The sequence below is a fragment of the Saccopteryx bilineata genome, chromosome 1 (assembly GCF_036850765.1).
Source record: "Saccopteryx bilineata isolate mSacBil1 chromosome 1, mSacBil1_pri_phased_curated, whole genome shotgun sequence".
In the NCBI taxonomy this organism is placed as follows: domain Eukaryota; kingdom Metazoa; phylum Chordata; class Mammalia; order Chiroptera; family Emballonuridae; genus Saccopteryx; species Saccopteryx bilineata.
In genome coordinates this window covers 22,231,042-22,253,545 of record NC_089490.1, presented here as the reverse complement: position 1 = coordinate 22,253,545, position 22,504 = coordinate 22,231,042, and the positions used below count along the sequence as shown (strand labels likewise).

The 22,504-nt window shown below is 49.1% G+C and overlaps 1 protein-coding gene across 1 annotated transcript; it reads right to left on the bottom strand.

Moving 5' to 3' along the window:
- Positions 1-18,068: 18,068 nt before the first annotated feature.
- LOC136319167 (uncharacterized) lies at positions 18,069-20,627 on the bottom strand. The gene has a single exon (XM_066252561.1). It carries the CDS (start codon positions 20,625-20,627, stop codon positions 18,069-18,071), a length of 2,559 nt encoding a protein of 852 aa, XP_066108658.1.
- Positions 20,628-22,504: the final 1,877 nt, after the last annotated feature.

The following is a 22,504-nucleotide window of genomic DNA, read 5'->3' as shown; positions in this document are numbered from 1 at the left end:
TCCCTTTATTACTTTTTGTTCTTTGTTTCTATAAAATAATAAACAATCCACATTTAATGTTTTTACCATGTAGAAGACAAATAAAGATAACTAACTGGTGATTCTTGGTCTGAAAAGAAAACACATTTACTTGTCTAGATATTATAAAGTTTAATATTATGAAAAAGAATTTATATAGTTCCCAAATCAGATATTTCTTTCCTGTCCGTGTAACCCCTTGTGTAAAACTGAGTCACTACAGAGAAAGTGTTCCCTCATCCGCCCTCCTGGAATTTAGATAGACCCTTCCCAGGTTGCATTTAAATTTTTACCATCAACCATGTATATATCACATAAAATGTTTTACAGTTTCCTGTATGTTCTGGCTGAACATTTCATAGTACATAAACACTTCTGCAAATAATATAAGGGCATCCAGTTGAATATGTCATAGTGGCCTCTAAAGCTGATTGTCCAGCAGTTTATTTTCTTATTTTTATCTTCTGATTTGAAAGCCAAGGGGAGCTGTGCGCTCTCCCTGTGCCGGTGCCGGGCGGGGCCCCGGCGGTGTCAGCCGAGCGGGGTGTATTAAAGCCCAGCCTTTCTGCAGGCGGCGGCAGGCCAAGCCGAAACAACAAAACCGTGCCTGCAGGAATTGGACGTAAACGTGATAGTTAAATCAGGGCCAGATGCCTTTCAAAACTCAAATATTAAAAAGTCATATCTCTTAAAGCAAGTCTCATGTTGTGAGTAGGATAGTGATACCAAAGAACTTTTTTAAAAAAGTGACTTGCATTTGTTTTTTTGGAACAAAATAGCAAATATTCAAGCTGTCATAAGTCATGGGAATTTTGGCAATTGAAGGAGATTTTAAAGCAATAGGTTCTTACAAGGTCACGAGAAACCCACATACAATATTTCATTGTTGGAAACCATGGTAATTCTGTATAGAGAGTTATATTCATGTTCCCTTTTCTGCTCATCACCATCCAATATTCACTGTTCTCATTTTTTCCGAAGGAAAATAAAAATAGATAAAGGTATAGGAATAATGAAGATTCAAGATGATTAGTTACATAGTTTTACTTATACCAAATAACACTTTACTTGCTATTAAAAATGATGAAATATTGTATCAGCGTTTTAATAACAAGTTTGACATAATTATAGCACACCGCATGCCACCCTGTGTGCTGAGCACGCTGTGGGAGTTGTCTTATTAAATACTGACAGCACACTACAAGATCTGCACTGTTTCTCTCTGTTGCCGGTGGGTGCTAGGGAAGAAACCACGAAACAGTCTTACACAGTTACCCACTGTGGAGTTGGCATCTGTACCCCGCACTTTGACCCCAGAGCTCATGCTTTCAGCAACTGTTCGCAGCATGGACTGTTCTAAAGATTTCTAGGAACACATTAAAGAGAACTGCTCCCTTGAACCTAGAAGCACATCTCAGTACCAAAAAACTTGATTACAAGAAAATTTTAACATTCCGTCTCTAAGGCCAAGTATTGTGTATATGACAGACTATCATATAATGTATAATAGAATATAATTATATAGAATGATGCCAAGTCCTCTATAATGTCTTAAACCTTAAGATAAATAAATATGATCAATGCATCTGCCAAGAATCATTATACAAATTATGAAAAAATTTTTATAATTTCCCCAAAGATCCATGTGTACAAAGCGTCTCGTTTGTGAAGATGAGATTTCTCCAGACAGTTCTCATTACTTAGGCTAATATTTTATGTTTGCATGCAAGGTATTTATTTCATATTATAAAGCATACAGAAACACACATGACATCTCTGACACTGTACAAACGGCCCTTTCGGGTGTTTGCGCACAGGTCCGCGGTACAGCGCGCATTTCCGTGATACGGGTTGCGTGCGTGCGTGCGTGCGTGCTTGCGGGGAGTGATGACCACAGATAAAGAAGAAGGTTGCTGAGCACAGTTTGAATTAGCAATGATAACTTTTCCTCTCTCATTCGCAGTCAGCAGCCTTTTAAATTCAACCTGAGGTCTATTCTGCCTCAGGACAAGACATTTTCTGATTGATGTCCTTTTGAGATCCCAGCCAGCAGTGCGTCAGCCCGCACACTGCGCACTTGTAGCTGTCCGTACTGAGTGACATTGCCTGACTTCTTCCAGCCACTTTCCTCGCAGAAGTTAGTTCATTGGCCACTTCCTGTCACTCCTCCCTGACCTGTGTGTGCCAATCAAGTCAAGCAGACCGTAGGCAGCAGTGCCACTTCCAATAGGTTTGGCCTGTGGAGAGACAGTGAGCCCAGCTGGGTGTGGGCAGTTTGTTCCTGGGATCAGCAGGGTGTTACCTTTCCATGGTCCTAGTTCCTCAGGAACTCCAGGCCAGATGGCCAGACAACAGAAGGCGTTGCCATGGAAGCTCCAGCCCTTGACTGCAGCCCAGCAGTTGTTTAGTTTGCAGCCATTCCCGAAAGGAGATGGGGATGGAGAGCCCCGGGCCTCACCGGAAGCAGGGAGGGAGAAGAGAAACTTCCTTGTGGGGGCTCCTCCCAGACTATCTCGCCACCTCCCTGGGGGATGACAGCCCTGAAACCTTCCCTACGTGGCCTGTGTGGACCCATGCAAAGTCATCAGGTGCCTCTGCCCTGTGACATGTGGTGTCATGTGTTCCTGTTCACAGTGTGGAAAATCAGTCATCTGCTGCTCCTTTCCTCGGCCCCCCCGGTGGCCGCTTCCCGTACACTTCCTGCCTGCTCAGTGCAGTCCCTCTGCCCTCTGACCTCTTTATGCCCCCGTTGGTCCCCATCCTTCCTACTTAATGTCCTTAATCATCTCTATTGCCCTGTAGCCTGCACCAAATTAAGAATTTTTTGAGGACAAGTCTCTAATTTTATAGCTCTGTAATTTCCACATGTGTACACTAGGTATTCGATAAGCATTTTAGTTGGTTAATAGAAAACCCTGTCTAAACAGAAGCACAGAATCCATTTGGTTGTTGTTAAATCTCTCTGTAATCTCTCAATTTCACTTATTTGGCTGCAAATCTCCTAAACTGTGGATGAACACAACCTTTTTCTGAAAAACAAATGTAGTGTCTCAGAGAAACCAGTTCAAAGCACCCCGGGCCTCAGGTTCCTGTGGCCTTTCTGAGTTGGTCATCATGGCTTCAGTCTGGTTTGGAGGGGCTAGTGACCACAGAAGGAGAGGGACTCATCGCATTTGTACCACAGAAGGCCCAAACAACCTTTGTGCCCCACCTGAAAGAACTTCAAAAAGACCAACTTCAAAAAGAACTATACATTCACAACTTTTGTATACAGTACCATCTGTGAAAACCTACTAGTTCTCCCATTGTTTACTGTGAAGACAACCAATTTTGGATGAAATTTCCTTAAAGGTAATGGGAATAACATGCCCACCAACCTTAAAGCACTTAAGATGTTCTATTTGGACTGAAAATGATGAGAATTTTGTGAACTGGAAGCAACAGTTTACCACCTAAGAATAGTTTGCAATTAAAATATCTGTTTGGTTTTTTCTTTTTATTTCTGTCCATTTATTCATTCATTCATTCACTCAAAAAACATTTTTGTTTAGTACCTATGAAAGCCAAACAATCACCATGGAATCTACAAAATTCCCAAACAGTGAGTCAAGCCTGTGGGGACCTGCAGAATTCTTCAAAGGGGCTCATGAGGCCACTTAGATGAAATTATCTGTAGATTAACTAAACATGTTTTGTCCACGTCGGCACCACTCTTTACAATATATATTTATAACTATATATGATATATATTAAATAAGTATATATAAATATGTACCTCTGTGATTCATAAAACATCAATTCTCTTAAAAGTGATAATAGAATCCTGGTAGCTTTTTTGACATTACATATTATTTTCATTCAAGAGATACCGAAAATCCAAGCTGGAGAGTGCGTGCGTGAGGGACAGTGTTTGAGGTGGGAAGTGGTTCTCGGGCTCAGGAGAGAGGCACCGATTGCTTTCTGTGCTTTATGGTGGCTGCCGCGGTCTCCTCGGCTCTTCAGCGGTGAGCGGACTGTCCCTTCGGGAAGTTTGGAGCTGCTTAAACTTAGAATTAAAGGGGTTTTTTCCCCCCTTTGACATAATGTATGAACTTTTCTCATATGTCTTATTTTGGGGAAAATTTACGATCTTTTCAACATTAGGAAGTTTTGCTTTTCCTGACATTTTATTGCTTTGCGTATTTGAAACATTTCAATCCCAGACAATAAATATTATGTGATTATTGTTTTCATATGGATAGGTTATTTCCTCCTGTTTTTTTCTAAACCCCTTTCCCAACTAATAATACTCAAAAATTTATTAATATTAAGCTGTGCCATTCAGCTTTTCCAGAATCCTGGAGAATGAAAATTGAAAAGAGGGGCAGGTTAGAGAGGGGAGGGTTAGTCGTGGTTAAAAATAAATTGAGGTGTGTGGTTTGCTTTCAGTTGGATTTAAATGTTTCTTGAGTTGAAATGAAGATTATATTTATTCTGTAAATCATTTTTATAAACTGTCACGACCAGTTATCGCATTAAATGGTGTCTTTTATATGATTATTGTGGAGGCTAAGTGGGTCTCGGCAAAGGAGATGATGTTAGCTGGGTACGCCATGATTCCTGAGTGTTTGAAAGCACCCATCTTTACTCGGCTCTCTCACCTTCTTTTCACAAATAGCACTTTCTCAATAAAGCCTTCTCTAGCCATCCTTTTCAACATTGCAATGCGACCTCTGCCCTAGCACACCAAAGTTCCCCTTTCCTGCTTTTTTTTGTTCAAGCTAACACACCATTTCCTGTACTTGTTTATATTGTTTATGGTCCATCTTGTCCGTCCCCTGCAGCGTCTCTAGCACATAGGGCTGTGCCTGGCACACAGTGTGTCTTCTACTAGTATTTTACTAAATGAATGAATGGTCCGTCAATTCTTGATTCTGCAACTTTTTGCAACACTTGAACCATGTTACCCACTATGGTTCTTCCCCATCTTTTATTTCTTCTCACTTATGTCCTGGCTTAGCCGAGTGCCCTGACTGTGAGCTTCCCTTGACCTTCCAGATTCCTCTGAACTTCAGCTGTGATCCTCAGCATAACTCTTTGTTTAAGCATTTTTATGTTTTAGTACTTCCAAAATCACAATGTATCTCCCACAGAAAAGAAATTTGGCCACCCTGAGCGAGAGTTAGTTATGATTTACTGAGGTTTTCAGTAATAATGTGGCAAGCTTTTTATATCTCTATTTCATTACTGATTCAAATTTCTTTTTACCACAACTCCAGGTCAATATTTTTAGTGCATTTATTTATAACTCCATGTGCATAAATAACACATTGCCACAGTGCTTTTAGACAGGACACATAGAATATATATTTTAGACATCATTTTTAATGTGGTATAGTAATCCACATACAATAATAATCCCCCCCCTTTAAAAAAACTTTCCATTGATTAGAGACAGAGAGAGAGAAAGGGGAGGTGGGAGGGAAAGAGAGAGAAAAGCATCAACTAGTTCCACTTAGTTGTTCCATTTAGTTGTGCACTCATTGGTTGTTTCTCCTATGTGTCCTGACCAGAACGCAAACCCACAACATCAGTGCACCAGGACAATGCTCTGTCCACTGAGCCACCCAGCCACAGCCAGTAAGAACCCTTTTTAGATGTATAGTACAATTCAATAATTTTCAAAAAATAAGCAGAGTTGTGTAACCACCACCACAGTCAAGATACATGAACACCAAAAAGTTGTCTCATGTTCCATCGTCACTGACCCCTCCCTGTGGCCTCACTAACGCCTGGCACCGCTGACCTGATTTCTGTCTCTATAATTTTACCTATTCCAGAATAGCATAGAAAATGGAACAATTCTATATGATTTGGATAGCATGGGGTTTTTTTGCGTCTCCTCTCACTTAGCATAATCTTCTGAGATCCATCCAGGTTGTTGTGTGTACCAGTCACCCATTCCCTTTAATAGCGGAGTGTCCCCGTGCACCGATGCACCACAATTTGTTTATCCGTTATCTATTGAATGGACATTTCAATTATATAGACTGGCTGTTAAGATCAAAGCTGCTATTAAATAAAAAGAATAAAGCTGCTGTGAACATGGATGGACAGAGCTTTGTGTGGATTTGCGTGTTCATTAGTATTGGGTATATATTCAGGAGTGGGATTACTACATCATATGGTAAATGGATACTTAATTTCATAAGACATGGCCGAAGTGTTTTCCAAAGTAACTGCACAATTGGATACTCCCACCAGAAATATGAGATTTCTAGCTGCTCCCTATCTTTGCCAGCATTTTTTTTTAGTTGGTTTGTTTGTTTGTTTGTTTGGTTGGTTGGATGAAGGGTGGACGGTTTTCTTTTAATTTTAGCAATGCTGATAGGTGAACAGTGGTAGCTCACTGTGGTCTTACTGATACTAATGATAATAGCATTTTTCTTGTGCTTATTTTCTATCTGGATCTTTTCTTGTTGAAATGTTTGTTCAGATCTTTTGTCCATTTTTTAAAAAACTGGTTGTTAGTCTTCTTATTAGAGTATAAGAGTTTTAAATAGATTCTAGAGACAAAAATGTGTCTTTAACATATTTTCTCTGAGTTTTGACTTTTCCTAAATTGTCTTTGTAAGAGCTGAAGTTTTTAATTTTTAGGAAGTCCAGTTTACCAATTTTTATTCTTTTATGGCTCATAGTTTTTGTGTCTTAGCTAAGAGATCTTAATATAACCCAAGCCCACAAAGGTTTTCTCCAGTATCTTCTTTATATTTTAGATTTTAACCTGTCCTTTAAATCTTTTATTTATTTTGATTTTTTTATATAGTGCAAAGTAAGGGTTGAGATTCTCTTTTGTTCTTCTGTAACAATCTTGTCTGATTGTTACAATACCATTTGTTGAGAAAACTGTCTCCTCTCTTTATTGAATTGCCTTGACACCTCTGAAATCAGTAAGTGACCATACATGTGCAGGTCCATTTTGGGTTCTGTTTTGTTCCATTGATCCATGTATCTATCCTCATGCGGGTACCTCACTGCCTTGATTACTAAGTCAGGAAATCCGCCTAATGAATCCTTCAGCTTTTCTTTTTCAAAATCATATGTTTTATTCTAGGTACTTCTCCATATTTCTGCAAAACACTGGCTGAGATTTGATCGGAATTGTTTTGAGTCTATAGCTCAGTTTGGGGAGAATTGACACCTTATCTGTATTAATGCTTCTAATCAATGAATACGGTATAGTTTTTTATTTAGGTATTTTCTAACCTCCCTCCTCAATGCTTTTATACTTTCAGAATATAAATCCAGTACATATTTTGTTAGATTTACCTATGGATATTTTATGTTGATGCTGTAAGAAAGATTTAATTTTTTTTCAATATCCAGTTCATTGCTAATATATAGGGGAAAATCATTTTTGTATAGGAAACTTTTTTTTTTACCATATACAATGTTTCCAGTGCTTTTCTCTGTATTTCCCATCCCTTCTCTCTGTTTCAATCTGATATTTTTTACCTGCTCAATTTGTCTTTATTAATCACCTCTTTTGCTGAATCTAAAATTCTGTTAAGCCCCTCTATTGAATTCTTAATTTCAGGGGTTTTTTTTTTAAGCTGTAAAATCACCATTTGATTCAAAAATAAAAATTCCAGTTTAAGTCCCATGCCGATTACACCAGTGTCTGGATTGCTTGTGGGTCTGTTTCTATCACCTGGGAGTGTTTTTCCTCTTGGTTTTCAGTCGCTTGGTTGTGTATCTTGCTATTAGGAGTGTTTTGTTTTGTTTTTTAAATTCATTTTTTTTTAATCAGACAGATAGAAACATCAGTTTGTTGTTCCACTTATTCATGCAGTCATTGGTTGGTTCTTGTATGTGCCCTGACCAGGGATCGAGCCCACAACCTTGGTGTATCGGGACGACACTCTAACCAAGTGAGCTACCCAGCCAGGGTGAGGAGGTTTTTACTGAATGCCAGACATTGTATATGAAAAAATATAGAAGCACCGGATGATGATTTCTTCCAAAGGGGATCTAATTTTCCGACAGACAGATGGGGTATAGTTAGATAAGGGTTGGTATATTACTGCTTTGCTCTTAGTCCTGGAAAGTATCCCTAGGGATTTAGCTGAGAGCTTGTGGCATTTACCGAGCCCCTTTCATCTTAGTGATCCGTGAAGTCTATCCTCAGACTCCCGTAGGCCCTCAAGACCAGTGAAATTTCCTCTCAGCTCCTGACCTCCCCAGTGTTGCCCTCGCCCCACACGTGGGCAGCTCTGGAGGTGACATCCGCTTCAGGGGAAATGGCATGCAGAATCCTGGGCTCACTTCCCGAACTTCCCTGCCGTGGACTCGCTCTGAGCTCTCAGTCCCTCGGCTCCCCTGGCAGCCCCACGCTCCTCCCTCGGCTCCCCTGGCAGCCCCACGCTCCTCCCTCGGCTCCCCTGGCAGCCCCACGCTCCACCCTCCGCCTCCCCTGGCAGCCCACGCTCCACCCTCCGCCTCCCCAGCCCAGCGGGACAGGTCCCTTTCTTCAGTTTCTTGGTCTCTCAAATCCTGACTCCCTTGGCTTTTTTTCTCATGCCTCAAATTCAATGTGTCCCTCCCCCTCTAAGATGTCCACCACACTGCACATCCCTAGAACCTGTGAATGTGTTATGCTGCATAACAAATGGGGATGACAATTGCAGGTAGAATTAGCTTGCTAATCAACTGACTCTAAAATAGGGAGATTACCCAAGATTTTTCAAGTGGGCCCATTCTAGTCACATGAGCTCTTAAAAACAGAGAAGGGGGCAGAAGCATGGGTAAGAGATGTAGCATGAGAAGGACTTGGCATCGCCGGCTTTGAAGATGGAGTAACGGGGCCGTGAGCCAAGGCATGTGAGCCTCTAAAGCGGCACTTAGTTCAGAGACAGCAAGAAAACGGGGACCTTGGTCCTACAGCCGCAAGGAACTGAATTCTCTCATCCAAGCGAGAGACCAGTTTCTTTACTACAATCTCCAGAAACGAAGACAGCCTGCCAAGGCCTTGGTTTTAGTCCATGAGACCCACACCAGGCTTCTGACCTACGCGACTGTAAGATAATACATCTGTTTAAGCTGCTAAATGTGTGATAACTTGTTAGAGCAGTATAGAAAACTGTTACACACTTGTTTTGTATTTTGTCCAGCTCTTACGATTGTTCTCAGGTCACAGCTTGATACCTCAGTCAGAGCTCAATCAGAGTCAGAACCACTGTACTTTGCGGGATAAAGATTGTACTATAGGAATCGGAGCTTACATAGTTATGGGAGGAGCCGGGAAAATGAAGGCCCAGGAGGAAAGCTGAAGCCTCGGAGAAAAAGTCACCAACCCATCCATTTGAGAAGCAAAGCGCAACCACGGGCCAGTGGCTGGGTAGGAAGTCGGTAGGGGGCAGTGTTCCTGTGGAACTAGCACCACCACTGCGGTCGGCCACGTGCGTCGGAGAGGAAGGCGCAGTGCTCCTGTGGAACTAGCACCACCACTGCGGTCGGCCACGTGCGTCGGAGAGGAAGGCGGAGCCACTGCTGGTGAGCAGGCTTTTCGGGCAGGAAGACGAAGTGGTGGACAGGGAAGTGAGGACAGGCTAGAGCTGCCAGCACTTCTATGTGTGTGACCACCCCTACCTACCCATGACGAGTTAATAATGGCTTCACCTCCATTTTCCAAATCTTGCATAAATTTTTCTGTTGCCCAACCATATAGGGAGGGGGATTCTGGAAAAGTAATTTCCGTTTCACCAAGTTGATACCAAAGCCTACCCTGTGTCAGCTTGGCACCCATACCTTCCTCTTTTAACTGCATTCAAGAAGCATTCAAAGAAAAGACAGTAGCAAAACACTCCTACCTAGCATGATGCACGCTAACCCTCTCCTCCTGAAATGTGGCCTTCCTCACAAAACCCATCACCTCAGTGTACTCCTGAGAGGAACAGCAAACAAATCTCGACTGAGAGGCATCCTACGAAATACCGAGCAGGACTCCTCAGCACTGTGAGGCCATCAAAAATCAGGCAGGGCTGAGACACTGTCCTCGCCAAGAGGGGCCTGAGGACCCGGGACCTAAATGTAACGTGGGGTCCTCAGTGTGATTCCAGGACAGAACAAGGACCTTAGGGGAAAGCCTAAGGCAATCTGAATAAAGTGTGGACTTGGGTGAATAATAAATGTATCAGAATTGGTTCATTAATTGTCACAGATGTACCATACTAATGTAAATTAGTGATAATAGGAGTAACCAGGTGCGGAGTATCTAGGGAACTTTGTGTTGTCTTCAGATTTTCTATAAATGTAAAACTAGTTTAAAATTTTTTTTAAAAGTTACTTATTTTAAAGGATACAGTGTAGTGTGACCCAGCTCGGTGTGCTGTTTGTCCTTTTCCCTGAGCCGCACCCCCTTTGGTACCCTGTAACTTTACGTGCTGAGACACACGGCCAGCCACTAGGCTAGATAAGAGGAGAATTAAAGAGAAAGAACCGTTTAATACCTAAATAAATGTGCTGTGAATTAAAGTCAGGAAGAACCACCCGTGACCACTTCTGTCCTGGTCTCTGGAACTGGCTGTGTGTTCACACCCGTCTCGTTCCAGCAGCCGTCAGTGAGCAGCTCGGCTGGTGTTCCCCGCCTGACAGGGTGAGCCCGTCTGTTTCTGTTGGCTATCTTCTGGGTGACAAACCGGCCCAGAACTGGGTGACTTAGAACAATGACTTGGTATTTGTCATGATTCTGGGGTCAGGGATTGAGGCAGGCCTGGCTGCACCTGGCATCGTCTGGTAGCTTCTCAGCTGCACTGAGCCAGCACCTGAACCGGACCGGACCGGAAGGAGCAGGAAGGCTTTTCTCCTCAGATGGGAGTTTGGCTTGCTCACTGCATGGTTGTCAGACCGAAACCGGAACTACCGTATTTCACCACATATAAGACGCTCCCGTGTATAAGACACACCTTAACTTCGGGGTCCGAAATTTGAAAGAAAAAAAATGTATTACATAAAGTTATTGAATTCAAGTCTTATTCATCATAAAATTCATACAACTCCTCATCACTGTCAAAACTCCCCTCCATTAGCTTGTCCTCATCTGTGTCTGATGACGCATCACTGTCTTCATATACTGCCCCGTCCTCAGTTCCATCTATGGCATTGGAAATGCCACACTTCTACAACCACTGTATAAGATGCACCCAGTTTTTGGACCCCAATTTTTTCAAAAAAACGGGGCGTCTTATACATGGGAAAATATGGTACCGGTCCCCTTAAGACAGGGGTCCCCAAACTACGGCCCGCAGGCCACATGCAGCCCCCTGAAGCCATTTATCTAGCCCCCGCTGCACTTCCGGAAGGGGCACCTCTTTCATTGGTGGTCAGTGAGAGGAGCACAGGATTCATCCGCATCCTGTGCTCCTGGAGTACTATATGTGGTGCGTCGCTCACGTACAGTACTACTTCCGGTGACACGGGACAGACGTGTCACGGCTCCGGAAGCACGTCATATCACTTGTTATGGCTAGCAGTGACAAATATGGAACTGGATATTGACCATCTCATTAGCCAAAAGCAGGCCCATAGTTCCCATTGAAATACTGGTCAGTTTGTTGATTTAAATTTACTTGTTCTTTATTTTAAATATTGTATTGGATCCTGTTTTGTTTTTTTACTTTAAAATAAGATATGTGCAGTGTGCATAGGGATTTGTTCATAGTTTTTTTTTTTATAGTCCGGCCCTCCAACGGTCTGAGGGACAGTGAACTGGCCCCCTGTGCAAAAAGTTTGGGGACCCCTGCCTTAAGGCCTGACTCACAGGTCCCAGGACTTATCATTTGTGCTATAACATGCAGTCAAAACTAGTCACAAGGCCAGCCTAGATGAAAAGAGGAGGGAAATAGACTCTACTTCTTGATAAAAAGGAGCAGCAAAGAATTCGTGCCCTTTTGTTACCTACTCTACTGCTTGTGGAGATCTCGGTTTATTTCCTTTTATGTAAATTCCTAGAATTGGAATTGCGGCACCGAAATTATTCCTCGTTTTAGAAACTGGACACATATGCTAAGGGCCTTCTGTCCGAGTTTTCCCAGTCTGCGTTCTCCTGGGCAGTGTTTGAAAATCAGCTTCTCTGACCCTTCACCAACACTAGGTAATGTCGCCCTTTTTTAATTGTTTCCAATTTAAAGAAAAGTCTGACTGTGGCATTTATTTGCATTCGTGGATACCATGGAGGCTGAACAATTTTTCATGTATTCACTGGCTATGTGTAGCTGTTCCTTTTTGAATCGCCTGATCTTGTCCCTTGCCCATTCTTCTCGGGCTATTCCTGGTTTGAGTGTTGATTTTGGTCTGAAATTTGGGTTATTAAAGTTTAATTGACCTCAGACAACCCCGGTAGGTTTAAATATTATGAATTACTCTTGCCCAAAATAATCTGTCCTCATTTCTATTCGTTTACTCTTTATTTCCCTGGACCGCATCACCACTCTCAGCCCTTTCCTCAGATTCACGGTGTTGGAACTGCAGATCGCCTCAGCTTTCAGCCGAGACCATCGACATCGGAGGAGGACAGGGTCTTGTCCTTTCTAGAGGTGGAAGCCTTTCCTCACGTTGGACCCACAGACCAGTATTTTGGCTTCTGGTCAAAACTATACCAACCGGATGTTTAACCCCTTTGCTGTGAGGTTTGTGTCCTTGGGTCTGACACTAAGAAACTTGGTCTGTAACTTTTGCTTCATGAGTGACTTGGATCATAAATCCTCCCTGCCCCAACTAGCTACATGCCGTTTGATAAATTGCTTTAACTTTGGGGCCGTGGATTCCCTACCTAGTAAGTGGGAGCGTTGAGCTTCTGCTACATGACTCTTAACGCAGACGTTTTACTCTCGAAGTCTTATTTAAGAGGGGCATTTATAGGGAGCGTATGGACTAGGGAAACAAGCATACCTGGAAGTGGAAGTCAAATACATTTCAGAAATTTATTTGACCTAGAATGTCTATTTTCGAAGGGAACCTAATCAAAGCATTTTTAAAATAGTTTTTAATTGCAGGTTTCAAACTTTCTTATTTGTCATACCTTTTTAGAAGCGTGAACATAGCATTTCTCTCTGTACCGACTTTGTGCTTTTCCGTTTGGTAAACACTGATTTTATTTCTCCCCGGGCCTGTAGGAGTAAACCAGGCCAGCTTAGCGCTTCCTGTTTACCTGCTGGTTGTACATATCGGAGATGCTGACAGGCCTGATCTCAAAATAAGCCTGCTCGGTTTAATTCTGCAGTTTCTGGTTCAGCAACCAGCCTGTCACGAGTTGGACCATGAAACAATTTAGCTATGGAAGCCTCATTCTGACCTTCCTCCTTTCAGATTGTCAGTGGAGAGGAAAGTCACTTGATGTAAGAGAAGGGATAATGTAATAGTCGGATTTATGCTTAAATGAGGCATCCCACAGTCCCTTTCATTTGAGAATACCAAAGCGCTCTCAACTCTTACGCTTGAAGTACAAGGCGAACACAGAGATAGTAAATAACCTGATTTCCCCTGGAGATTCTCAGCGCCCTACATATCAATTTTTAAGGAAGAAAATTGAGTTTTATGCGTAGTGAGTGACTAAAGTGTAAGCTTAGAAATATTTTATGTTTCCATCCTAGTTTATTCTGCTTAGCATAAATCATCAGAGCCGACCAGCTCTCACCATTCACAAGAGCTTTTCCAGTTGTGCTGCACTTCCCAAGTCACATTACACTCATGTCAGACACACCTCCGTACAAGTCCGCCGGGTCAATAGTTTAGAAATTCTGCCTCCTCCATCCCCGTCCCCACTCAACACTTATGGAAATATATGCTAATTGGAACAGGAGCAGCCTACCCAGCTAGCAGGGTTCGACCACTCTTAACGCAAGATTAATGAGATAGACGTTCGGGGAAAAAATAACATTTCTCAAGCGGTAGGGGTACGGATGCCAAGTAACAGCCAACAGCTTTCCTGAATCCGTCACGTCCCAAGCTTTGCCTTCTCTTGACTTCACTCAAAGGAGTCAAGGGAAAGAAGAAATACTGTCCCACCAGCCTGGCTCCGGCCACTGTTGCCACCTCTGGCTCCGTGGAGCTGGCTCTCCCAGTTCCCGGAGGTCTCAGCTCAGCTGTCACCGTGGTGGAAAATAAGACCACAGACTCAAGGTTTACAATGGGACTCTACACGTTATCTGCTAAGGTGGTGTGCGAGAGAGAATGACAAGGCACAGACATGCAGGTGGCTACGTGTGCTCATGACTGGTGATTTATACACCTACAAAAGGCAGAGACCAGGGGTATTTAAAGTCATAGATATTGGCAAGAAGTTTCGTTTGTGGACTGTTTTACATCGTTGATGTATGACTGATCTCATGGATTAGCAGACATCAGGAGCTATCAGAGGTTTAGCGAGCAGTACTTGCTTAGAGGGAGAAAAGCCTAAGGATCTTCTCAATTACCTGAAAGGTGGGACGTGTATTATTGGAGGTGAGGGGGCTGATTTCCTCTTAAATTTCGACCTCTTTGGGATCCTTCACCTCTGGCACCCCCTAAATTCTTCTAAAACTAACCAATCACTCTGGAAATAAATTTTACATTTTTGAAAAGTGGTGTTCTTGCATCCTTAGTACCAGATCTCAGTTTCTAAGTATTCCCCACTGGTGTGCAGGCTGCTTGGATAAACAGCTCATTCCAGGACTGGGTCAGGGGAAGACGCCCAGGAAAACGAGCCTGGGACATCTTAATTCACCAGGAAATATGAGAATGATCAACGAACTGTACAGTCATGTCAAAAATGGAAGCTTGAAGAGGCTCCCACCTGGCGAAATCTGGGACAATTTGAGCATGAATGATGATAGTAATGGGTTATCACCCGTAGAATAAAATAGAAATTCTTGAGTCCATACAGTATAAATAAGTAAATAAATAGAAGAGAAAGTGATAGCTCTTCTTTGCCATGGAATGACAACTTGTAACCACCAACATAGGTGGACTCATGGCGTTAAAAGATCTTCAACAGCAGAGACAGACTGATAACAGAGTAGATATTTGCACGGTCTCACATTATATCCCTGCAAAGTACTTATTCACTACAAAAAAAAAAACCCTCTAATGCTCTTTTAATTATTCATTGTAAATATTGTTAATGAAAATATTTTCTATTGTTTTGGTTCATAAGTGTTTAAGCACTTCCTTTGCTTAAAATTTTGTGTTTTAATAAAAAATAACTCAGACAGACTAATCCTGTCACCTTCTTTCATCCGGTTAAAAACATATGCATGACACATAGACACAGCCGGCAGTGTGGTGCTGGCCAGAGGGACACAGGCGGGGTGGGGCACAGGGACACTGCTTGGGGCAGTCCACGACACCGTGTGCAGATGATGTTCTGTTGAGTTGTACGTTTGAAACCTGCATGGTTTTGTGAATGGTGTCACCCCAATAAATTCAATTTAAAAAAACCACACACATATAGAAATTTACAACAGTTCAAAGAATATCTTCAGTGATGACAAATCTTTTAATAAAATATATTTTGGGTAAATGCCTAATCCAGCTATTTCTGTGCGGACTCAGTCCGGAAATTGTCCTCCCCTTCGGCACAGCAGAGTCGCACAGAGTGGAACCCCAAGTGCCCTGTGGGCAGAGAGGTCTCTGCTCCAGGCTGGCCCTGACTCCATCTGGTCCCTTCCCTACTGAGGATTCTGACCTCATTATTCCCCCTGGTGTTGTCTGTAGAAGACCAGAAACACGGTTTTCAGTCACCGCGATGGTCAGGTGTCTGAGGCGGGCAGGATGCCAGCGTCCCGAAAGGGCAGACGGGGTAAACAGGACGCCTAGATAATGCTGGCTCAGCCGGGCTCCCGGCCACCTGGTCGGGTGATGAACTGCACCAGCAGCCCAGGGAGACGGGACAGGCACCTCGAAGACTACATCCAGACGTTAAAATACACACTCACAAAACAGCCATCCCAGACCTCTAATCTTACTTTATGGCCAAGCTATAATTACATTACAGCAATTACTTGAATATTACATTTTTATTACTGTTATGTCATTATGTCTACTAGGGAAAAATATGCCTACTTTAACCAATAAAATCCTTAATGACTCATTTAAGCTGTGTCTACTTGAAACCCCTGACTTAAACATTTTGGTCAAAATCATATTTAGGGCCTGGGGGAAGAAGAAGAGGGTTGATCTCCATGTACGTGATTGCCCAGAAAGCATGACAGATTCCACTTCTGGCAATTAAAAGTCCCAGCCAAGGCTCACTGGAAGGTCACGGTTACATTTGAGAGCTGTGTGTATAAAGCCGTGGGTTCTTTATCATGTATTGATCAGTTCCAACTAGTAACTGAAGGGAGAGCGAGCGGGGACCCCGGGAAGCGCCCGTGTCCCCGTGCTCCAGCAGCGCGGGGACACCTCCTCTACTCCGTGGTGCCATGCCCGGTGGCCGGGCTGTGGGAAGGTCCTTCCCAGGCCAACGAGGCCAGTTTGCAGCCCGGACTCTGGCAGCAGCGATTTATTTGGAACTCGCTAAGGACGCTCCCCAAGTAAAGTTACTGATGTGTGGTACTTACGTTTTGTAATCATTGTAATTAAGTTTTACTGCATGACCTCTTTTTAGGTAGCGTCTCGTTCTCCGTGGGCCTGAAGGTACTGGGCTGAGAAACTCCAGGCTGGCAGACTCAATATGATTTCTCCGCAGGGAGGCTTCCGACCCTGACCGCTGCCCAGCCGGACCCAAACCGCGCCCCATTCCCCGTTCCCACCTCCGCAGGCCCGGGCGGATGAGCGCAGGGTGCCGCCCGCACCGGACATATAGTTCTATACGTAGAAGTCAGGCCCTTGCACTGGGGGAGTTTACCCAATGAGCCGATTGGGTCAAAATAGTACCCAGATTTTACCCCTTTTGAATTTTTTTCACACACCTATTTTACCCCCAAATATTCTGCGCATTGGACACACGCTTCCCCTACAGGAAAATGACGTGGCTGACGGGTTTTGCTTTCCTTGCGTAAACCAGGCCCAAGGTTTGCGTTTCGCTTCATTTTATTTATTTATTTTTCATCCTTCTGGCAAAGACATGTCCTCCGTGTTGCTGCGCAGCGTTCAGTGCCGGACTCCAGTTATCTGCATCTGCTGGACAGGCACGCTCTTAAACATTCCTGACGGCCGACGAACGTGAAAAGTATCACCAGGTCTATTTTTAACCTTGTGTTGGCAAGGCCGTTGCTGTGGGGGGCAAGAAAACCCTATAGAATCTTAATGAGAAAACTGAATGATTCTTTGAAATGTGGTTGTGATTCCCAGACTTATTAAGTGATGATGTCACCGGTGCTGAGAAGCAAGAAACAGTAGGATCAGCCGTTTGCCAGCATGCCCCAGAGACAGCCCAGAAGGGAAATGAAACTCATCTCCAGCGGTCGGGGCTGACCCGCGCCCTCCCCCGCAGCTCCGAGGGTCGCGTGTGTCCCTGCACGGGACACGTCTCGCACACTCGGTGTGTCGTCTCTGTGAGTGCTGTCATGGCAGGGTGCACGTTTGCAATGCGTTCTTGATAGATGCTGATCCGCCCACTGGCCCTTTTCCTGTTCACTAACCCACGGCTGTCTTACAGAAAATAACCATTGTTCCAGGTGTTGGAGAAAGACCAGGGTTTCCTTCAGTTCACCTGAGTCCCCTCGGTCACTTAATCAGCAAGGGGCAAGGAGTTCAAAGAACTCTGGTAGACCTTTCCTCGTGTACACACACACACACACACACACACACACACATCTCTTCACACCACCATGCCGCCTGATATGAATCCTACTCGTGCTGCCCTAAGGGGCACAGGCCCTGTTGGAACAAGGTGCCGGGCTGTCCCGGTGACTTGCACAGACTGCGCTGCACAAAGGCAGCCGGTCGGGGGGCACCCGTGGGGGCTTCCGTCCAGCTGGGGCTGCACTGGCCAAGCCTTGCATCCTGGCCCCAGAGCTGGGGCGGCTGCAAGCAGGGTCCACTCAGAGGGAGCTTTGTTCCTAATTTCTCTACCTGAAGGAGGCACTTTTTTATCATCCTTCTGCCCTGAGAGGATACATGTTTCTGGTTTGTACACAGTCCCTGTGTGTGCTCACAGGAGCCCAGGGACCGGCCCAGAGGGAGGAGGACACGGCTCCCCGGCGGGGCTGGGGCTGTGCAGGGGACCGGCCCGGAGGGGAGGACACGGCTCCCCGACGGAGCTGGGGCTGTGCAGGGGACCGGCCCGGAGGGGAGGACACGGCTCCCCGGCGGGGCCAGGGCTGTGCAGGGGACCGGCCCGGAGGGGAGGACACGGCTCCCGGCAGGGCTGTGCAGGGGACTGGCCTGGAGGGAGGAGGACGCGGCTCCCCGACGGAGCTAGGGCTGTGCAGGGGACCGGCCCGGAGAGAGGACGTGGCTCCCCGACGGGGCCGGGGCTGTGCAGGGGACCAGCCCAGAGGGGAGGACACGGCTCCCTGGCGGGGCTGTGCAGGGGACCGGCCCGGAGGGAGGAGGACACGGCCCCCCGACGGGGCCGAGGCTGTGCAGGGGACCGGCCCGGAGGGGAGGACACGGCTCCCCGGCGGGGCTGTGCAGGGGACCGGCCCGGAGGGAGGAGGACACGGCCCCCCGACGGGGCCGGGGCTGTGCAGGGGACCAGCCCAGAGGGGAGGACACGGCTCCCTGGCGGGGCTGTGCAGGGGACCGGCCCGGAGGGAGGAGGACACGGCCCCCCGACGGGGCCGAGGCTGTGCAGGGGACCGGCCCGGAGGGGAGGACACGGCTCCCCGGCGGGGCTGTGCAGGGGACCGGCCCGGAGGGAGGAGGACACGGCCCCCCGATGGGGCTGGGGCTGTGCAGGGGACCGGCCCGGAGGGAGGAGGACGTGGCTCCCCCATGGGGCTGGGGCTGTGCAGGGGACCGGCCCGGAGGGAGGAGGACGCGGCCCCCCGACGGGGCTGGGGCTGTGCAGGGGACCGGCCCGGAGGGAGGAGGACGTGGCCCCCCGATGGGGCTGGGGCTGTGCAGGGGACCGGCCCGGAGGGAGGAGGACGTGGCCCCCCGATGGGGCTGGGGCTGTGCAGGGGACCGGCCCGGAGGGAGGAGGACGCGGCCCCCCGACGGGGCCGGGGCTGTGCAGGGGACCGGCCGGGAGGGAGGAGGACGCGGCCCCCCGATGGGGCTGGGGCTGTGCAGGGGACCGGCCCGGAGGGAGGAGGACGCGGCCCCCCGATGGGGCTGGGGCTGTGCAGGGGACCGGCCCGGAGGGAGGAGGACGCGGCCCCCCGATGGGGCTGGGGCTGTGCAGGGGACCGGCCCGGAGGGGGGAGGACGCGGCCCCCCGACGGGGCCGGGGCTGTGCAGGGGACCGGCCGGGAGGGAGGAAGACGTGGCTCCCCCATGGGGCTGGGGCTGTGCAGGGGACCGGCCCGGAGGGAGGAGGACGCGGCCCCCCGACGGGGCTGAGGCTGTGCAGGGGACCGACCCGGAGGGGAGGACACGGCCCCCCGGCGGGGCTGGGGCTGTTCAGGGGACCGGCCCGGAGGGAGGAGGACGCGGCCCCCCCGCGGGGCTGGGGCTGTGCAGGGGACCGGCCCGGAGGGAGGAGGACGCGGCCCCCCGACGGGGCTGAGGCTGTGCAGGGGACCGACCCGGAGGGGAGGACACGGCCCCCCGGCGGGGCTGGGGCTGTGCAGGGGACCGGCCCGGAGGGAGGAGGACGCGGCCCCCCGACGGGGCTGAGGCTGTGCAGGGGACCGACCCGGAGGGGAGGACACGGCCCCCCGGCGGGGCTGGGGCTGTTCAGGGGACCGGCCCGGAGGGAGGAGGACGCGGCCCCCCAGCGGGGCTGGGGCTGTGCAGGGGACCGGCCGGGAGGGAGGAGGACACGGCCCCCCGATGGGGCTGGGGCTGTGCAGGGGACCGGCCCGGAGGGGGGAGGACGCGACCCCCCGATGGGGCTGGGGCTGTGCAGGGGACCGGCCGGGAGGGAGGAGGACACGGCCCCCCGATGGGGCTGGGGCTGTGCAGGGGACCGGCCGGGAGGGAGGAGGACACGGCCCCCCGATGGGGCTGGGGCTGTGCAGGGGACCGGCCCGGAGGGGGGAGGACGCGACCCCCCGATGGGGCTGGGACTGTGCAGGGGACCGGCCCGGAGGGGGGAGGACGCGGCCCCCCGACGGGGCTGTGCAGGGGACCGACCGGGAGGGAGGAGGACGCGGCCCCCCCGATGGGGCTGTGCAGGGGACCGGCCCGGAGGGAGGAGGACGTGGCCCCCCGATGGGGCTGGGGCTGTGCAGGGGACCGGCCCGGAGGGAGGAGGACGCGGCCCCCCGACGGGGCTGGGGCTGTGCAGGGGACCGACCCGGAGGGGAGGACACGGCTCCCCGGCGGGGCTGGGGCTGTGCAGGGGACCGGCCCGGAGGGAGGAGGACACGGCCCCCCGATGGGGCTGGGGCTGTGCAGGGGACCGGCCGGGAGGGAGGAGGACACGGCTCCCCGGCGGGGCTGTGCAGGGGACCGGCCCGGAGGGAGGAGGACACGGCTCCCGGGCGGGGCCGGGGCTGTGCAGCTGGCACGTCGGCTGGGTCGGCGGTGAACGTGAACGGCATCCCTGCTGCCTCGGGAAACGCGCCACAGCACCCGCTCTCTCGCCCGGGAGAGCAAGTCTGGGGCCTCTCAGAGGTCCAGGATCAGCCACAGCTTCTGCCAGCCCAAAACCCGCAGAACCAGTATGTCCCGAGAGGGCTGTGTCCCGTTTACATGAGGGACCAGCTGGTTCAGTGCTGGGGGGGGGGGAGAACTTGAGGTGGACTAACTGTTCTCTCTGAACGCAGGTCATCAAATCCCAGGGTCACTGAAGTCCAGAGCAGGAGGAAGCCTAGGGCCCAGTCAGATCCAGGCAGCACTTTCCAAGAAGGGCCCAGGAACGGGAGGCGTTGGCCCTCACTGCCCCCAGCGGGGGTCTCTTCCCAGCACAGGAGCCTGCTTCTCCCTCACATGCGTTCTCCCCCCATCCGGCGCCTAGATCTCTGTGGGGGGAGGATCCCAGTTCCCACGCGTCGACCCACTGATGCTCCACTTCCTTCCACAAGTCTTTTGGGAAAGGCCTTGCTGCCATAACTATGCAGCGATGTCCACCATCTGCACAGAATGCTGTGGTGGCCCAAACCCTCTTCACTGGCCATCCGTGATTGCCGCAGGCTTCCAGGGGAACGTGGGATCATCAACCTACAGTCCCTGCCCCGTCCCTGCCCCAGGCCCAGCCACGCCCGGCACGACTCCCGTTCTCACCGGTGCTAAAGGACTGCGTGGCTGACTGGCTTCCCGGGGGTCTTTCTCAGCCCACTGAGACAATACAAGGACCCATCCTTTCAAAGCTGCCTCCCACTTCCTCCAGGGTCCTCTTGTGTCTTCCCTTTGCCCTCTGCCGGAGATCAGCCTCAGCTTGGTGGCAGAGGTCGCCTGGAGCCAGGCTATTGATGACACCTCTGCAGAGACTCCTGCGGGTCCCCACTCAGCCTCAGCTTGGTGGCAGAGGGCGCCTGGAGCCAGGCTATAGATGACACCTCTGCAGAGACTCCTGCGGGTCCCCACTCAGCCTCAGCTTGGTGGCAGAGGGCGCCTGGAGCCAGGCTATTGACGACACCTCTGCAGAGACTCCTGCGGGTCCCCACTCAGCCTCAGCTTGGTGGCAGAGGGCGCCTGGAGCCAGGCCTCTGCAGAGACCCCTGCGGGTCCCCACTCAGCCTCAGCTTGGTGGCAGAGGGCGCCTGGAGCCAGGCTATAGATGACGCCTCTGCAGAGACTCCTGCGGGTCCCCACTCAGCCTCAGCTTGGTGGCAGAGGGCGCCTGGAGCCAGGCTATTGACGACGCCTCTGCAGAGACTCCTGCGGGTCCCCACTCAGCCTCAGCTTGGTGGCAGAGGGCGCCTGGAGCCAGGCCTCTGCAGAGACCCCTGCGGGTCCCCACTCAGCAGCTCAGACTTGTGCACAGAGACCCCAGGCCACAGCCGGGTCTGCCACGCTCCCTCGGACAGTGACTTGAGCTAGTGCCCACCTTCCACGGGGACATCCCCATACTCTGTTGTGACTCCAACACCTTGCATTTGTGCCTTTCTTTCTGTGCCTCAGCCCCACGGAAGCCCAGAAGCCGCACAGCGGAGGCTGCCCCAAAGGTGACGCACGACATTGGAACCCACGCTTGCAAGTTTGTCTTTGCAAGAGGGGTGTTAACTTGGTAAATCTATAAATCAAGAATGGGGATTCTGACGGTGAACTATTATATTTACAATGCTGCCTATTAGTTTAACAGGTTCCACAGAAAGCATTCACTTGTTACAATAATATTTTTATAAACTTCACATAAACGCTGACTTCCCTTTCAGAGGCTGCCCCTCACGCACTAACATTACATTATCCTCGTATTTCACAAAACCACCTAAGACCAGAACAATATGCCGTTTGGTGGGCCATGCCGTCCCCCTGC

What these genes read in the sequence shown, in the direction of transcription:
- LOC136319167 (XM_066252561.1), bottom strand. Translation starts at nt 20,627, where the DNA reads ATGCCGTTCACGTTCACCGCCGACCCAGCCGACGTGCCAGCTGCACAG.